Source organism: Anopheles stephensi, chromosome 3 (genome assembly GCF_013141755.1).
Source record: "Anopheles stephensi strain Indian chromosome 3, UCI_ANSTEP_V1.0, whole genome shotgun sequence".
NCBI classification, from domain to species: Eukaryota; Metazoa; Arthropoda; class Insecta; order Diptera; family Culicidae; genus Anopheles; species Anopheles stephensi.
The window spans coordinates 61,962,444-61,978,261 of record NC_050203.1 but is presented as its reverse complement, the minus strand read 5'-3'; the positions used below and the strand labels follow the sequence as shown (position 1 = coordinate 61,978,261).

The following is a 15,818-nucleotide window of genomic DNA, read 5'->3' as shown; positions in this document are numbered from 1 at the left end:
CATGGAATTTTTATTGTTATTAAATGAATTTTATTTTGGGTAATTTTTGTGCATATACTATTTAAATTTATTTGTTGACTAAGAAAAAAACATTAATAAACATAACAACGAAACACATTCGCTGCCAATGTATGAACGAACGTAGGACCCAATGAATGAACGAACGAATAGCAGATGAGTTCATTACCATTGGCGCACTTGCGCCAACCAAAGATTCCCATTGGCGGATGAATGCGGTACGCATCAACAAAACGTGCTCTGCGCCCGGAACCTTCATTCCAGTGCTTGCACAGGGTGATTAAATTTTGAATTTGAATGAAACATTTCAAAATTTGAAATTTGGTTCAAAATAAACCCTGGAATGATATTGAAATATTTTCACGGAAAATGTTTTTAAAATCAAATGGACCCCTTTGCCTACATTTACTTTGTACTCTGTAAGAATCAAAAACAATCTATTGTTTCTTCTTTTAATTTGAAATACTGATACCTTTGAAGTTGATTAAACTGGCGTTATTGCTGAAAAATTAACGTAAACGCACTTTTTTGTTGGAAAACATTTTATTAATCATTTATTATTACTCATTTGTTGCATTGGAACAACTCATCGCCATATTGCAGATCGATCCGGAGTACAAGAGTAAAAAAAGGCCACAATTTCAGCATTTATTTTACATCGATTTGGTTTGATCAGCAAATCAATACTCAGATAGTACTGAACCGCATGCTGTAAACAGCGCAATCAAATGTCAAGTCAAACCGACACATCGAACAAAACACAAAGTTTATAAAAGCGAGGGTACAGCGAGAGAGAAAAACATTTCGTTCCCAATCGTCCATCGGTACGCACGTGCGTGCGTGTTGGGTGCGTGCGTATGTGTGTGTTGTGAACTCAACCCTGCCACCTTACTGTCAAAAGGCGTGCGTGAATTCGTGTGCTGTGTGCTTTTCAGTTCTTAGCACGGGGCGTGCATACGTGTGCGTGTGTATTGAGCTGGTCGCGAGCAGTGCACGCATCGATACTTTTCGTCACCAACTGCACTGTGAAAACGATCCGTGATCGTGCTTTAGTGAACGTGTGTGTGTGTGGCCGCTGTGCGTGCGCCAGTGAGAGACGACCGTAAAAGGGAGAAAAACCCGCGCGCCCTCGCTACGAGCCAAAGCAACGGAGCAGGGAGTTAGATTTTCCCGTGTATTTTCATCTTTTCCGCCGCTCGTCGATTGCTCGGATTCATTGGAATACGTAGAGAGTGTGAGATAGAGAGAGAGAGGAAGCGATAAAGAAAGGAAAAGGAAAAGAGATATTTTAGTGAGTGCGAGAGAGAACGGAAGAGCGTAAGCTGTGGTAGTTGTGCGTGCGCGCCCGTTGTGTGCGCAAGGTTTTACTTTTTGATATTATTTTCCCCTGCCCTGTCGTGTCTGCGGAGGAAGAGCGACGGGCGGTGTGAGTGTGTGTGCGTGTGTGTGTTCGCGCTAGAGCAGTGTGTGTTGTGCTGTATGGTGTTGTGTTTCTTCACGAGCGTTGCGCTGCTGCTGCTGCTGCCATCATCATCACATCTCTTCGACGCAAGGAGCGCGGTTTAACCGTGTGTTGTGTTGTGCTGTGTTGTATTGCTCGAATCGGAAACTCTCGCTAAATATCTCAAGATGGCCACGAGCGACGACGAACATTTCCATCTGTACGAGGTGTTTCAGAATTGTTTCAACAAAATCGCCAACAAGCAGCCGCCTGGTAAGTCCTTCACACTCTCTTCCCGTTTCATCATGAACATCCTCATCACCATCATCATCAACAGCATCATCGTCATCGGCATAACCACCACCAATCGCTACGTAAAGCGTCTCGAATCCGTCGTGAACCGTTGGCTGTAGAAGGGCCGGTGCACAAGTGTGCGTGCGGCCGTGCGTGCGTGCGAAAGAAAGGTGGTGTAAATATTGCTGGTGAATACACTGTTTCACTGGTCGGAAAACACACCGTCACAATAGTATGCGTGCGTGTTTTTAATGTCCCCCGTTTGTGTTGGAGGAGTATGAAACGCTTTTGCTTCTCCGTTTTATCGTTTCGCATCCCATCCTGCATAAGGGACGGTTGCTCCCTTGCTAATGCCGAACAGAGGGTGCATTTGCCATTGCACTCACTCTGCTGCGAGCATAAAATGGAAAATGTGCGGGAAGGAAGAAACGGTTTGGAAGTGGAGAGCAGAAAAAACCCTTCTTCATTGTGCGTTGCGTCTCTTTTCTTCTCGATCGAAGCAGTGCGTATATACTCTGTTGCGATTATAAAGCGTGTGCGCGCGCGTGTGTGTGTGTGCGCGCTATAAAGAAAAGCAGCAAATAGGGGTAGGAGTGTATGAATGTGTGTGCGTGTAATGTTACAGTCGATTAGGCTTGACTCTTCTGGCAGTTTTTGAGATGCAAGGCAACCACCACGGTGGAAGAAAAACGAGAAAAAGAAGCTGAATCGTTTTTCTAAAGGCAAATAATCATCCGGAAAAATGATGCTTTTTTTCATTTCGTGTACGTTTTTTTTTGCGATTGCTACGGAATTATTTGTGTGTGCGTGGTGAAAGGACCACAAACGCATTTGTTTTAGATCGTTCATTCTGCCCTGACAAGTTGCTGCTGCTGTCGTGGGCGACTTTGAGTTGGGGCGCTGTTGCGTTTTGTTGCTGTGTCCGCTCGTGTGGAAAAGCAACCCCGACACACACGACCAATGCAAGAGAAGGGTTACTGGGCAGTGGGTATGGCTGTGTGCATTGTTGTTGTTGTTGGAGCGGATTGTGTGGTGCAATCGAGACCGACGATGACGATAGAGCCGCGAAGAACACAAGAAAAACGGCAAACGGAGCAGCTTTGAAAATTGCCATCCAGACGGAAGGGAATCCAGCATCACAGTATGGGTGTGCTGTTGATAAAGTGCGTCGCACAATGAGATGAGCGAGAAACCCAATGAATCCCAAGAGATTCATCTCGAAGATGAGCAGGACCGAGCAAGAGAGCGAGCAGAGAGCATCTGGTTGTGTTATGATACTAACACTGCTGTTGTTCTGTACTACGAACGCTACTAACATTACTAGCACCAAGCCTCTTTGAGGCGCGTTTAAAGGCAACTTTTCTTGTCGAGTCTTTTTATAAATATTTTGGTTGGACGCTGCGTTTATTTGAGCTGCGTTTTACCTCAGATTGACAGCGAAATGATTGCAAAAATGCTTACCGAAAGACAAGGTATTCCGTCCAAAAAGCCACAATTTGGTAGAGATGTTTGTACAATCGGTGCTTCTTTCAGGAGAATGCACGGGCAACCAAAACCAAAGTGAATAGTCATGCAAGGACCTGTCAAATGCATGCGAAATGTACCGGGGACAGCCATATCCTGTGTGAGGGGTATTGTGGGGGTTTTGTGCGAAAATGCGAAGGAAAAGTAATCTTTCACCAGGTCGGACGTTTCCGTATTTCGCTCTTTTTTACACGCGAGAGTGCTGCCAAACACAACGAACTGCGACCGCCGCTGTTACTAGTGGAGCACACCAATGGCTACTTTGTTGTGCTCTGGTAAGACGTAAACTTTGCTTCTTAATGAGTTGTCCGTCCTTGTCAAATGGAGGTGGCTTAAAAAACGAAGGAGTTCGGAGGAAAACATTGAGCGCAGCCCCCAATCCACTAGTTCCGAGTCTCACCTCCCGAGTTGGGGTTGAAGTTGAAGTACTAAGAGTCTCGGTACATATTTCCTTTCGGTACGCAACGCTCGTACTCTGGTGGTTTTATATTACATCGCCTCCTGATGGTACTCTTTGGCTACGAACCTGTGGGAGAAATGGTGCTGCTGGTGGCCACCACACCACGTCCGGTAAACATCACCATCACCGGGCGGCGTCGGCTGCAGCATGTCCCATATTTATGTCTTATTCAATGTCGTCTTGTGCATAATGTGGTATTCCAGCCGAAAGACACTGGCACGGGGTGAAGCTGTCGCGCGCTGTTTGCTTAAATAGTACCCGCAGCTTTTCCACATCACATCACATCGTTCAGTTTCCAAGAGCAGTTCTCCACATCACGGCGGCGCTGGTTGGATATGGTTGGACAGTGCATAAAACATGTGAATGGCATTTACCCCTGCGGTGACTCCTTAGCCAGAGCAAGCGTGCAGCAGTATAGTGCCCGCGAATAAGGCAATCGAAACTGTCAAAAAGTGAGAGTCAACTTTGCGGTTAAGTCCATTGAAGGGGAGCAGCCAGAAGACAGCAATCGCGCTCAAGGCGGGGAGATCCCATACACACACAACATTATTTGCAACGGGAATCGCAAAAAAGTCCATAGAATCCGGGACTCTGGGGATAGGTACTCTGTCTCCCCATCCGTAAGAAACATAAGCTGATAAAAAAAGGGAAGCAAACGTCCAGACAATGGCTATGCAAAACGGGAAAAGCAAGAGAGATTTTCTTGCAGCGCAACATCTCCCCGGCAAAGAAAGACCGCTCTTCTTCTTTTTGTTCTGCGAGAGGAATCAAGATGCCAATGTTGGAGAGTGAAGGTGTGCGTCTTGAGAAAAAGCCGCCTTCTTCGGGCGGGAGAGATGATGGTTTGCTGTTCTGCTGCTGCTGCTGCTGCTAGTTCAATGGCTGCACTGTCTCTTGTTTGTGCTGTGCAATGCGGAACTAGCGCTGGAAACTATGTTGTCAAACAATAGCATCTTTTCTGGGACATTGTTCAACTCGCGTGTATGAGCATTTACAATGGGATGTATGGTATCGTCAGATAGGCTTTTGTGGAAAATCTTGTTTATGTAGGCCAGCGAAACATTTCTTATCATTTTTAAGGTTCGTCTGGTCGAAAGGATGTTGTTTCATAATCGGTTTGATTTTGGTCTAACATAAGATAGAGTAGTAGCTGTAATGAACGGGCTACAAAATATGAATCAAGTCTGAAGGATATATAAATATCAAACTTGTAAGACAATGTAGCAATTCGGTCAGAGCGTCCTTCTTCTAAGCCTGAAAAGATATCTCAAGACATCAAAGAAAAGGGTTGAAGTTTATCTACCAACTAAGGAATGCACTAGGACAAATAGGCAAAGAACTGTTTTTAAGTCCTTTTTCAAGTATCGCCGATTAAGTTCCCTCAGCTGATGGAACAGATTTTTCCTAGAAGATCGGCAACAAAAAATGTTTGAAAGACTGGACGCAAAGAGAATCTTAATGCCGACATAATGCCTCCTTTTCTTGAAGTCATTCTAGTCAAAATTATTTGGTAAGTTGAAAACATATTGGCAAGTCTTCAACATATCTTATTATAATCGTGATCAATATGATCTGGACCGATTAAGAGATCATGAAGAGATATTGAAAAGAAAGTAATCTAGTTATTTATATTGCTTCATGAGTTTCACGTTTTTATGTATGAAAATGCAATAGTTTTTATACAATTACGACAGTATACATTGCAGTGCTGTAGTCTGTCTAGATAAATATTTATATTTCATTAAACGAATGGTTACTACTTCATTCCATGTACGAATGTCAGAAACATGTACACACATAATAGAGCTACGTACAGAGAGTATGTACTCCACACTAGACTTGCTGTATGCGTTTTCCGGTTGAAACAAATCGCCACAGACCATGAATCATGTTGCGATAACAAGAGTGAAAACAAAAAAAAGTGTAATACACAGTCTCCCTAGTCTCCATGTCAGTATAGAAACAAGTCCCAGATTATACAACCAACGCGCGCACTGCCGATTGTGTGTTATAATGTAATGCGCCGTGTTTTATGATAAGTGCTATTTGTTTCTACTGAAAACATGCGTTTTTTTTTGTCGCTTGCCTTTTTTGTTGGTGGAACCCTACCAACTGGATGAATGAAGTGCGCGAATACCGAGCGATACCGAGATGCAAATAATTCATCATTCCCACCGACCGCTCCGGCGCGTGACGATTGTATGGGCAAATTGTCCAAGAAATAGAATTAAAACTGTCACATTTGCCGAAGGATCTATACCGGGGTGTTCCAACAGCTACGAAATGCTTGACCGTGTGGAATATTATTTCGATAACTGGAGCTGCCACAACGGTGGTGCTAACAAACGTGTTTGTCCATACCGTGTGGTTTTGGCTAATGGCGTAATTTTGCCGTTGTTTTTACCGATCACATTTTATATTTATGGGACAATTATAAATGGTACTTGTCACATACGCACATTCGGACGTACGCACACACACGCAGCGCTTGCATATGCTCTCGATCGTTCCTTGGATTTCGCAACGATCAGCGTTACTCGGCGAACGTTTGCTTTGGACCAAAATTCGCATGAAGCAGCAATAGCCGGCCGCGAGTTCCCGTAGCAGCAAAGCCCTGCTGGAAAAGGGTGTTGTGTGTGAGGGTTGAGGTTTTTTTTTTCTTAACATTTCTCGCGTCGTTTTTATACTATGCTAGGACCGTTAATCTTTTTCAAACCCAAAACTCTCTGACTGGCTGTATGTGAATGTGTTTCGTTTAGGGTCCTGTGGGGCAATGATGTGTGTATTATTTTTTCCTCCTCTCTCTCCCCACGCGTGGCTCGACCGCACCACCGTTTGCCGTCCGTTCGGGTTTCTTATCTTGGCGCGTTGTTTTTATTGGCCCACGATGGTAAGCTCCACAGTAATCGAATTACGAAGGAAATGTGGATTTGCCTCACCCGCCCAGCCCAGCGAGGGTCGGAAGCCTCGGCGGATGACATACACACAGCCAGGGAGAGAGGCATATCGATGCAAAGAAATAGAAACATCAACCAATCAGCTTGCCTATCTCTCTATCAGTTAGTCGAACCAGACGCTAAAGATAAACGTTCGATGAACGGCGTTGGGGGAGAATGTTCAGCAGGGGTGATAGGGGACCCCGATGGAGCGAAGTGGTGCACCACACGGCCAGTTTGCTGCAGATTAATGGTTGTCGGTTGCGTCGGAACGCAACAGTCGGCGCTGGGGAAGTTGATTGTCGAGAACCGTCGAACCGGGGCTGTTGCTGCTGTGGAGGTTACCGACGAAGGCCCTTTTTCAACGGCAACGGCTCCTGCGATTAATCGAGAGTCGCGCGATTACGTTGCCGCGCGCACCAAAAACCCTCCTTGGCCGGGGCATCCTGTACAAACCCCCCTCACCCCCTTGCTTGCCCCTTTTTGTTGGTGAGAAACGATTGATAAAAGCCATTGCACAAATAACAGCTCCGGCTCTTCTGGTGAGGTGTCCCATCGAGACCCGTGCCTGTTGCCATTTGCTACTAACGGCACAACGGCGCGTTGATTTATCGTCGAGGGTCCAGAGATAGCCGTCTATATTCTTGGGGGGGCGGGAGGAAGGCTGCATGGGACCTACCCGAGCGAGGATTTGTGGAGCTATAGCCGATCTTCCGAAAACAGCATTGAGAAGTGGTCTAGACTTTACTCCTGCGATACTAATTCTGAGCCGGGATCGATCTACAATGATCAAGTTGGGAGGCACAAGATATGGCGTGGCATTCTCTTATCCAAAACATGAAATAGCAACCCAAAAAAAGACATTACCCTAATATATGCATTGGCAAATGGCAGCATTCTGTTGTATGATCGTTCCAGTAGGGAAAACTAATGGTTACGACCGAAAAGGAATCTCGTTTGGTATGCCTCTTTGGAGGGAAAAGAGCCTTTTGGTACTTGCTTCATTTGTCTTACGATTCGGTACAGCTCAAAGCGAGCGGTTGTGGACAGTGAATCATTTCTCATTTATGTTGTCATGTGGGAAAAATAAAAAAAGCGCACGAAAGTGTCTTTGCTGTGGCGAATTTGCTGGAAGTTATTGGACATACTGAAACGATACTGGCTTTACGGCATTTTCTTTTTTCTATTTCTTCTTAATATTTGTCTCCAGCAAAGCATGCCTTTCAGAATGTTGTTTCGGATTTATGACAAAATCCACTGTCGGTATATTTAATCCTTCACCAGGTGACCTGGTCTGGAGGTGACTTAGAATATTTCTCCCCCAGTTTATCGGATATTTATTTCAAACCTTTGTTGAAATGGATTAGGTTTTTGTGTTGCATTTAAACCAATCCTTACCTTGTCTTATCACACTGCTCCAAGGGTAACGCTATGAACCATTTTATTGGCCAGAGCCGATGACTAAATAGAACTTGACCAAAAATTATTGGATTGTCCACACTTGCTTCCTCTGCACCATTGCACGCAGGAGTGTAAAAGAATGACGAAGTTATCATTCGCTAATCGATAAGGATGTGTGTGTGTGTGTGGGGAAAAATCGGAACACAGATAACAAAGTGACTAAGATCTGCTTCCCGTCGTCACAGTAGTAAAGCACCTCGCCTCAACAACTATTAGGTTAACGATAATAATCAACCGTTTCGATCGATGCGGATTCGATCCGTGTTCGATTTGCGTGGTGTGTTGTGGACTATACAGCCCTTTGCTCGTGCGTCTGTTGGGCGGTTGGCGGTGGGCCAAGGGACACAGGATAACAGAAGGGGTGGCAGGCGTTGGCTGGGGGCGATAGGGTGGTTGAAGCGTGTTTGCGTGCCGTCGAATGTATTCGACAGTTAGTCGGGCTATCAATTATCACTCACCCTAACTCACCGCGTATCCGCGATGCTAGCCCGATGACTTGTGGACATTGGACATTGGTGCTGCTGGTGGAACAACACTACTATTGCGGCTTTTATCAGAGCAGAAGGAAACCAACCACCCAGTCGGTAGGCTATATCATACGAAGAAGGATACTCTGGCCAGTAGGCAATCCCAGAGAGCGTTCTCCTAGACAAAAATAATGAAAAAAGCCATCCGAATAGCCTGGTGAAATAACCTTCGAAGGGGTTGTGCAGCGTGAGGGTGGCAATTATCTATCAGATTAAAGCGAGAGCGAGATAACCAGACAGGAAGGTAGAAGAGGCGTGGTACAGTTTCTTTTTAGCCCTTAACATTAAGCGAAGTATTCACTCTCTCCCTCAGTAAATGATGGCGATTATTATAATTGTATCGCGTATCGTTTTAATTCGATCGATGATAAGAGAGGATCAGCGTGTGAACAGAATGATTTTGTTGTCTGGTGGTGGTTGCCGTTCTACCAGTAGCGCTGTAAATGGATAACTATCTTGCTTGCGTCGTTGGCGTCCTGCGCCTTGCGCAAGTAGTATTCGGGTTTTTTAAAGAATGTAGCATTGTGTGCTTATCGATCGTGTTACGCATGGAATGTGACTTATTATCTATTGGAATCATGTAAAATTGGTTGTGATATGTTCGCTTGATTTAAGGGGAAATAGCCAGAAATAGCTGTGCTGACGATGTCCTATGGTTGTATTATGACCGTAAAAGTTGGAAAAAATTGGAAATAATTTTCGAATGCAGCTTAGGAATATAGAAAAATTATATTAATGTAGGCTTTAACATAGAAAATACTGTCGGAAATAGTCTCCAACTCCAAACATTTTTTAAAACATTAGGTTACTTTTAAAATTGTCGATGGGGCAACTGAATAGTTGGACTCACAAATACAAGCAATAAGTTGAACTGAAGCTTCATTCTAAGCTCTGCTAAACCACTTGCGTGAAAACTGTCTCACCCAACACTTGCGTTCAAACTTCACGATCAATGAGTCACTTTTACATCCGGTCCTACCCTTGGCCAGCAGTATTACGTGGAGGAGAACAGTTAGTTGTTTCGTTTGCTCACTCTCCTCCTTCAGAAAGAGACTAAAAGCTCTCCCTTAAGAAGTGTAGCAAGTGTGTAGCCAGCAAGAACTGCCGTTTAACGCAGAGAAGAGCGTAAATGTTGCGCTCAACTATTTTAACTATTTATTTCTAAGGTCGTCCACTTCCGCTTGAAGCGAGTCATTCACTAATTCCACCCCGTTCAGTTCATTTTGTTACTCCCCACTATAATTCTTTTTCAAAGACAGCTTTTGTTCGGCGTGGTCCATTAGAGAAGTAAAAGGGCGGCAGGCAGGTCGGAATGTCTACGCACTCCTTGTTAGTGCAACAACGATGTTCGGAAGGGTTGCGAACGCTCTTGCTCTCTCTCTCTTTCTCCCGTTAATGGCCGGTGTCATCTCGAAAGTGTTGTTGTTGTGGGGAGGTGTTGTGGCTGCGAACGGGAATCGAACCAACCATCGAAAACGTGCACCACCGATTCGGCTCAGCGTTAATCGCCGGTTCTTGGTGTACGGGTGTTTGCTAATGTTTGTTGTTTTTAACCCGGCCCAGGCCTCGACGGTACCTTCCCCCAGTGGACCACAAACAAAGCTGTATATTGAAGCTGCTGCTCCACCAGACGAACGTTCGTGGCCAATGGTGGGTATGGGTTGTTTAGGTTGCGTGTGCAGCGAATGATCATCATTATAATATTTCTCTCTCGACTCGTGAAAAAGATTCCGCTTCCCATTCCCTGGAAGTCGTCCCACTCACCACGTTGCGAAGAAACGTTCTTGAGTTTCACTTTCTTCGTTTTCCCCGCTCGGAGTCGCAAAACGCTGAATGTCGTTGAAATTAGCACCACGCGCAAGCATCAGCGTTCCGAAAAATGCGTGGGGTTCGAAGCTGGTAGAGTCCGGGAGGAGTAAACGGATTTTTTTTGGTCTATCGAACCGCGAATAACTCGCGCCGCTTGGGCTGGCATGGTGAAAGATCCGGCGGGCAATGCGCGCAGCGCTGTCGTTCATGCGTTTAATTATTGATCCAATGGTTTGCTGGATTGGGGAGATGGCCGGGAGATTACAAGCTACGGTAAGATCGTCCATACACTACTCGGGGGCACCAGAAAGAGATGCGACGATGAGGATCTAGCTAGAGAGGTTAAGCATAAAAAAGTAAGATGTTATGATGATCAGATCATCTTCTAGAAAGAGCTGGTTGCGGGAGAGAGAGACATGGGATAGAGGATCGTGGGGTGGAAGTCACCCAAGCAAGAGTACCATCAGTATCTCCCCTCCTACAGCTTCCCTAGAGTTTGTCTTTGTATCTTACCATCATCGATCGACCGAAGATCGCCGTTCGTTTGCGCCTGCTGCTGTGTGCTGCTCTTTGTATGAGGCCTTTTTCTACTCTTTTCCTTTTAATGATGAACACCACGATGGTTGATCTTTTTTAGCTACATCCACTGTGGACAGTGGATGGAAGTTGGAGGAGCATAGAGCTGGTGGTGGTTGGGTGGTGTGCAAAGCGGGAACAGGAGATCAAAAACATAAATAATGAAATTATGGCTTTTTCTTGGACTGTATTTTTGGAAATCATGCTCCTTTGTTTGTGTCCGCGCTTTGCCTATATAGCGCGCCCGTTGTGTTGCTATAGTGTGTCTAGCGCACGAAGAAGATGATGCTGCCGTGTTAGCACCACCGTGTTGATTGTGGGCATTTTTGCGTCCATCTTTATCCCCGTGGGGATGTGATCGTGAACCACGGTATAGCACAGCGATCCGTGGTCGTCGTGGTGGGGTTTTTATTCTTTATGCATTTGTTGTTTTTTTTTCTCTCTGTTGTGTGTCTTCAGATGCTCCTCGCTGGCCAAAAACTGTGTCGCACTTCCTAAGTCATTTGGCTCATTATTTATTGCGGTATGATTCGTCCGCTCAACACTTTCGCCTTTGGCGGCATTTGGTGACTTGGGAGGGGTGTGATGAGGATGTGCACAAAAGTGTGGAGAAGTATGGAGTGACGAAACGATCATTCTCAATTTTTTTTTTAAATAAATGGAAGATCATCTAGCAATAAAAAGCACAAAAATAACGATGTTTTTTTTTCTTCGTTCGTTCTTGGTGAGGTTTTGCCCATGGAGCGGAAGAGATTGAAATTTTTCTATCCCAAAACTTGTTGGCCGCGGAGGATATTATCTCATGGGTGTGTACGCCCATGGTTTCTCGAAGGCTACTCTAATGTCGGCGCGCAACGTTGTGCGTCTTATGATCCACACCGAAAAAAGGGGATTAGCTGCTGATGGTGGGGTTATGGTGACAGGTTTACGCCAAGTAATGGGACTCGCCGCATTCTGCCGATGGTTGGCTTGGTCGGAGTTGCGTCGGGTTTGGAAAATTTATGTGCGCCGTCTAATGCTTTTGCTGGCCATCAGTTCCATTGATCCTCGGTGCGGGACATGGTACTTTACGATGTGGTTGTTTTTAATGGAAATCCTGCTTTTCACAGCATATCACTTCGGCTCGCCACCCTGCAAGCAAAGAAAGTAGAGGGAAACCTTGTTTTAATTTTTCTATTTCACCCACGGATGCAATTTGCTTGTGAGATTTCCGTTTTCTGCAAACACTCCAGTCCGGTTGTGCGTTAGCCGAACAAGAAGCAAACGGAGAATAATTACGAAAATCCACGTCTATAAAGTAGTTGGATTTAAAATCAATTTCACCGAGGCAAGCGGCACCCGGATGATAGTGTTATTTAATTTCCTGCCATCCAAATGGCGTGTGAAAAGCAATTGGACGCGTGATGATTATCCCATTTTGTACTGTGCTCTGCTTGCCTGCCTGCCAAGACAAGGCATAAAATTGAATTAGACTGGCCCTGTGTGTGCGCACTTCGGGAGTAACAAATTGCGTTCAACATTTTCCTTTGATTTATGCCTCCCCGGTCGTCGTTTGGGCGTTGATGTATGCTGTCGTCATTACGATCACGGCCACCGCATCAGGGTCCGCGACGCTCTTGAGGATCCTCACTAGATCTCGCTAGCGTCTACTGGCGCGAGCTTGAGTCACACTCAGTCAAGCAGAAGGTGCAAGAAAAAAAAGTACTCCAAATAAGACAACGCCAACACGGGATCATTCCAAAGTGTGAAAAACTAATGCGTACGAGTGTGTGTGTGAGTGTGCGCGGTCTATAAGCGAAACGAACATCGTTTTGGGAAAGGAGGAAAATTAGTAATAGTGTAGCAATAATAACAAGCGTTTTTGGTGCGCTTATGGGAGAAATATGGGTTTTTGGGCAGGAGGAGGAAAGCCGAAACGGAAGATGATTTTGAATTACTATTTATGATTTTATATCTTCGTTTTTTCTTGCTTGGGTTGTCCGTCCGTCTGGCACGACGGTACAGTTTATGACGGGGCATAATTCTTCGGCGTAGTTTGTGAACGAAACGACGATCGCTCCTCACCGGGCTGCGCTACTAAGTGTGAGGGAGAGATGTGCCCTTGGGGTAGAGCTGGAAAGTGGATGAGGGCCTCACATTGCTGTGAGAAAAGTGTCCATGAGAGTGGTGCAGGCAGAAGGGCGGGCCAACGATCGAGGAACCTATGCTGCCGCGCCGCTCTTGGCATGATCATAAACATTAAGATGGCAAGTAGAGGCACCGCCGGGACCGGGTTTGTAGAATTATTGGTATGGGAAAAGTTTGAGTTCAAAAAGGAAAAAAAGAGATGGGAAAAAGGTGGAATGATATGGAAATTGTGCATCAACAAAAAATTAGAGAAATGAAAAAGGGCAACACACGATGATATAGTTTATGGGTGGACAGACTCTTTCTTTCCCTTGAGTTGGGTGGCGTAGTCAGAATCTTCGGATGAGACGTTCCTTGCGCCAACTCTTCTGGTCAATAGGTTGATTATGATTTTTGTTTGTATATGAAGCGCATTTTAAGGAGTAATAATCTTCAGGGGTTTAATCGCTCACCGAGCAACACAGCGAGCTTCACTTCGTTTGAATAAAATCTGAACAAAAAGCTTGAGTTTTGATGTTAAAAAATGATGAGGCAATAATTTCTCAGCTCGTTTGTCCATTCCTTTTTTTTCTCTGGCTCGCCGGGAAAGGGTGGGAATGAAGGGAAAAATATGAGCTCACATGCATCAACGCCATAAAGTGAGCAGGAAAACTCCCTCACCCATCCGGTGCTTCATTTCTATTTAGAATCTTGTGTTTCCTTCGTCCAACCTATCCGTTCCTAGAAGATTTTTTGTTGTTCCGGCTTATAACACTAATGGAGAAAGAAAAATAAAACTCAGCAAGTTTCCAACCAAAACCCGCACTCCCGCTAAAGATGAAAAACTCCACTGCATCCAGCACTCAGGAAGGATTGTATGTTATCAAAACCCTCTCAGTAAAACGTTGGAGGTGGGCAGTTATCGTAAGATAATTCCCGAATATCTCGAGAAAAGCGACCAACTTTGTTTGTTGTCGTCATTAGAACTTTCTTTTTCAACCCGGAAAAAATGGGCGTTTTTCCTTGTGCCTTCTGCACATATGTGACTTTCCCGTGAAACGGTAAGGTGACGTTAGTTTAGGATGCCCTTCGGTATTTCCTTTCGGTTAATGGGAGATAGGTTGCCGCAGCAGCATCAGCAGGGGTTAAAGCATTAGGAGACCAAAAACAACAATTTAACTCATTTGCCCGAAGGGGCATTAGTGTGCAGCAGCAAGCAGCACAGCAGGACGCGCACTGCGAGCGTTCGAATCCAATTGCCAATCGATTGCAACACACGGATACACGTATACATACATACCAAGTCGTAGGAGTTGGAGGGTACAATTGTTGGTACGACATATAACTTTATCGAACCTTCCATAACTCCACTAATCGGCATCGGTTGCGAAATTGTTTCGTACAAATCACAGGAATGGAGGCTCTGTGTTTTTTGTTGTTGTTTTCTGCACCGAAGAAGTGGGTCTCGGTTCGACGTAAACGATCCAGTCTTAATCAGCGGTTGGTGGTGGTTGCTTCTCGAACAGCGCGTTTCACCGTCATCGGTGCAGATAGCAATCTTGCCCGCCGCCGGCCCAGTTGTCCTTGCGAGGTCGGTCGGTCGGTTGAGCTCTGGCTGCTTGCTGTCTAGCTGGCTGGAAAAGAAATCATTTCCCGCTGCGAATTAGCCCGGTTGGGTTGAAACATTAGCAAAAGAAGGAGGAGTAAAGAGGAGGAGGAAGAAAGCGAGAAAAAAAAACACAACAGCTTAAATCATAACACCCCCTTCCCGAAGAACGTGTGCGCGCCCGGGAGGCATATTTTCCTTCGGTGGCTGTGTTCGCCCGCGCCGAGGACTTTATTAGATGCTGTGGTTTTTGTTAATTTGTAATTGTCCGCTTTGTTGGGATTTCCCGGCCGCTCGTTTCGGACAGAGTATTATTACTAACGCGCTTCAAACGCGGTGGCGAGTTTGGGTTTGCCAATAATTTTTTTTTATTTACCTGCTGCCCGAAGGCTTTCTGTGGGTGCTCGCTCACTTAACGCAGCATAACTGCAGCACCCACACCATCAACACGATACGGCCGACAAACCGCCTACAACAACGGTGTGCATTCGGTGCTTGTGTGTGTGTTGGTGTGGGAAGGAAGCGGAGAGCTAGCGGATTGCAGGAGAAGGGCCTATGTTGATGAAGGTCGAGCATGATGCGAGCAGAATTCCACCACATCTCGGCGGGCTCTTGCAGTTTTATCTTCCCTTCAGACGGCTTAGCGTTTGACGTGACGTGACTGACTTGGCCCGGTTCGGATGAGGAGAGTGGCCTTGCCGATTTGTCTAACTTCTGTGGCTTTCCTTGCCTGCCTGCCTGCCTGCCGCCTGTCTGGTTTTATGCCTGGGCTCTGCTGAGACGGTATTACTTTGAACGTTGCTCTAGGGGTCTAAAAAAGCAGTTGTTTGGACAGGCCGGATGATAAACGACGGCGCAATGTATAACGGTTCCCCGATGCGGATTTTTGTTGTTGTAGATGCAGACATTTAGATAACCTCTCGAAGGCGTGTGCAGTTGTGCGGGGAATTTGGGTAGCAATCGATTAGTTAAATGTATCTCTTAATTAACCATCAATTGAGCTATGATTGTTCCACGATCTGGAGGTCCTTGAGATGAGATATTGATAGATCGCAGATAG

General features: G+C 45.5%; 1 protein-coding gene across 8 annotated transcripts in view; it reads left to right on the top strand.

Annotated features, from left to right (window-relative positions):
* The first annotated feature begins 811 nt into the window (after positions 1-811).
* LOC118509338 (protein daughterless) overlaps positions 812-15,818 on the top strand; it is a 58,754-nt gene continuing 43,747 nt past the window's right edge. For all 8 annotated transcript variants that reach the window (XM_036049834.1, XM_036049832.1, XM_036049838.1 and 5 more), the window contains exon 1: positions 812-1,732. In XM_036049834.1, coding sequence (XP_035905727.1) covers positions 1,648-1,732 — 85 coding nt within the window. In that variant the 5' untranslated portion in view covers positions 812-1,647. The remainder of the gene's footprint in view (positions 1,733-15,818) is intronic.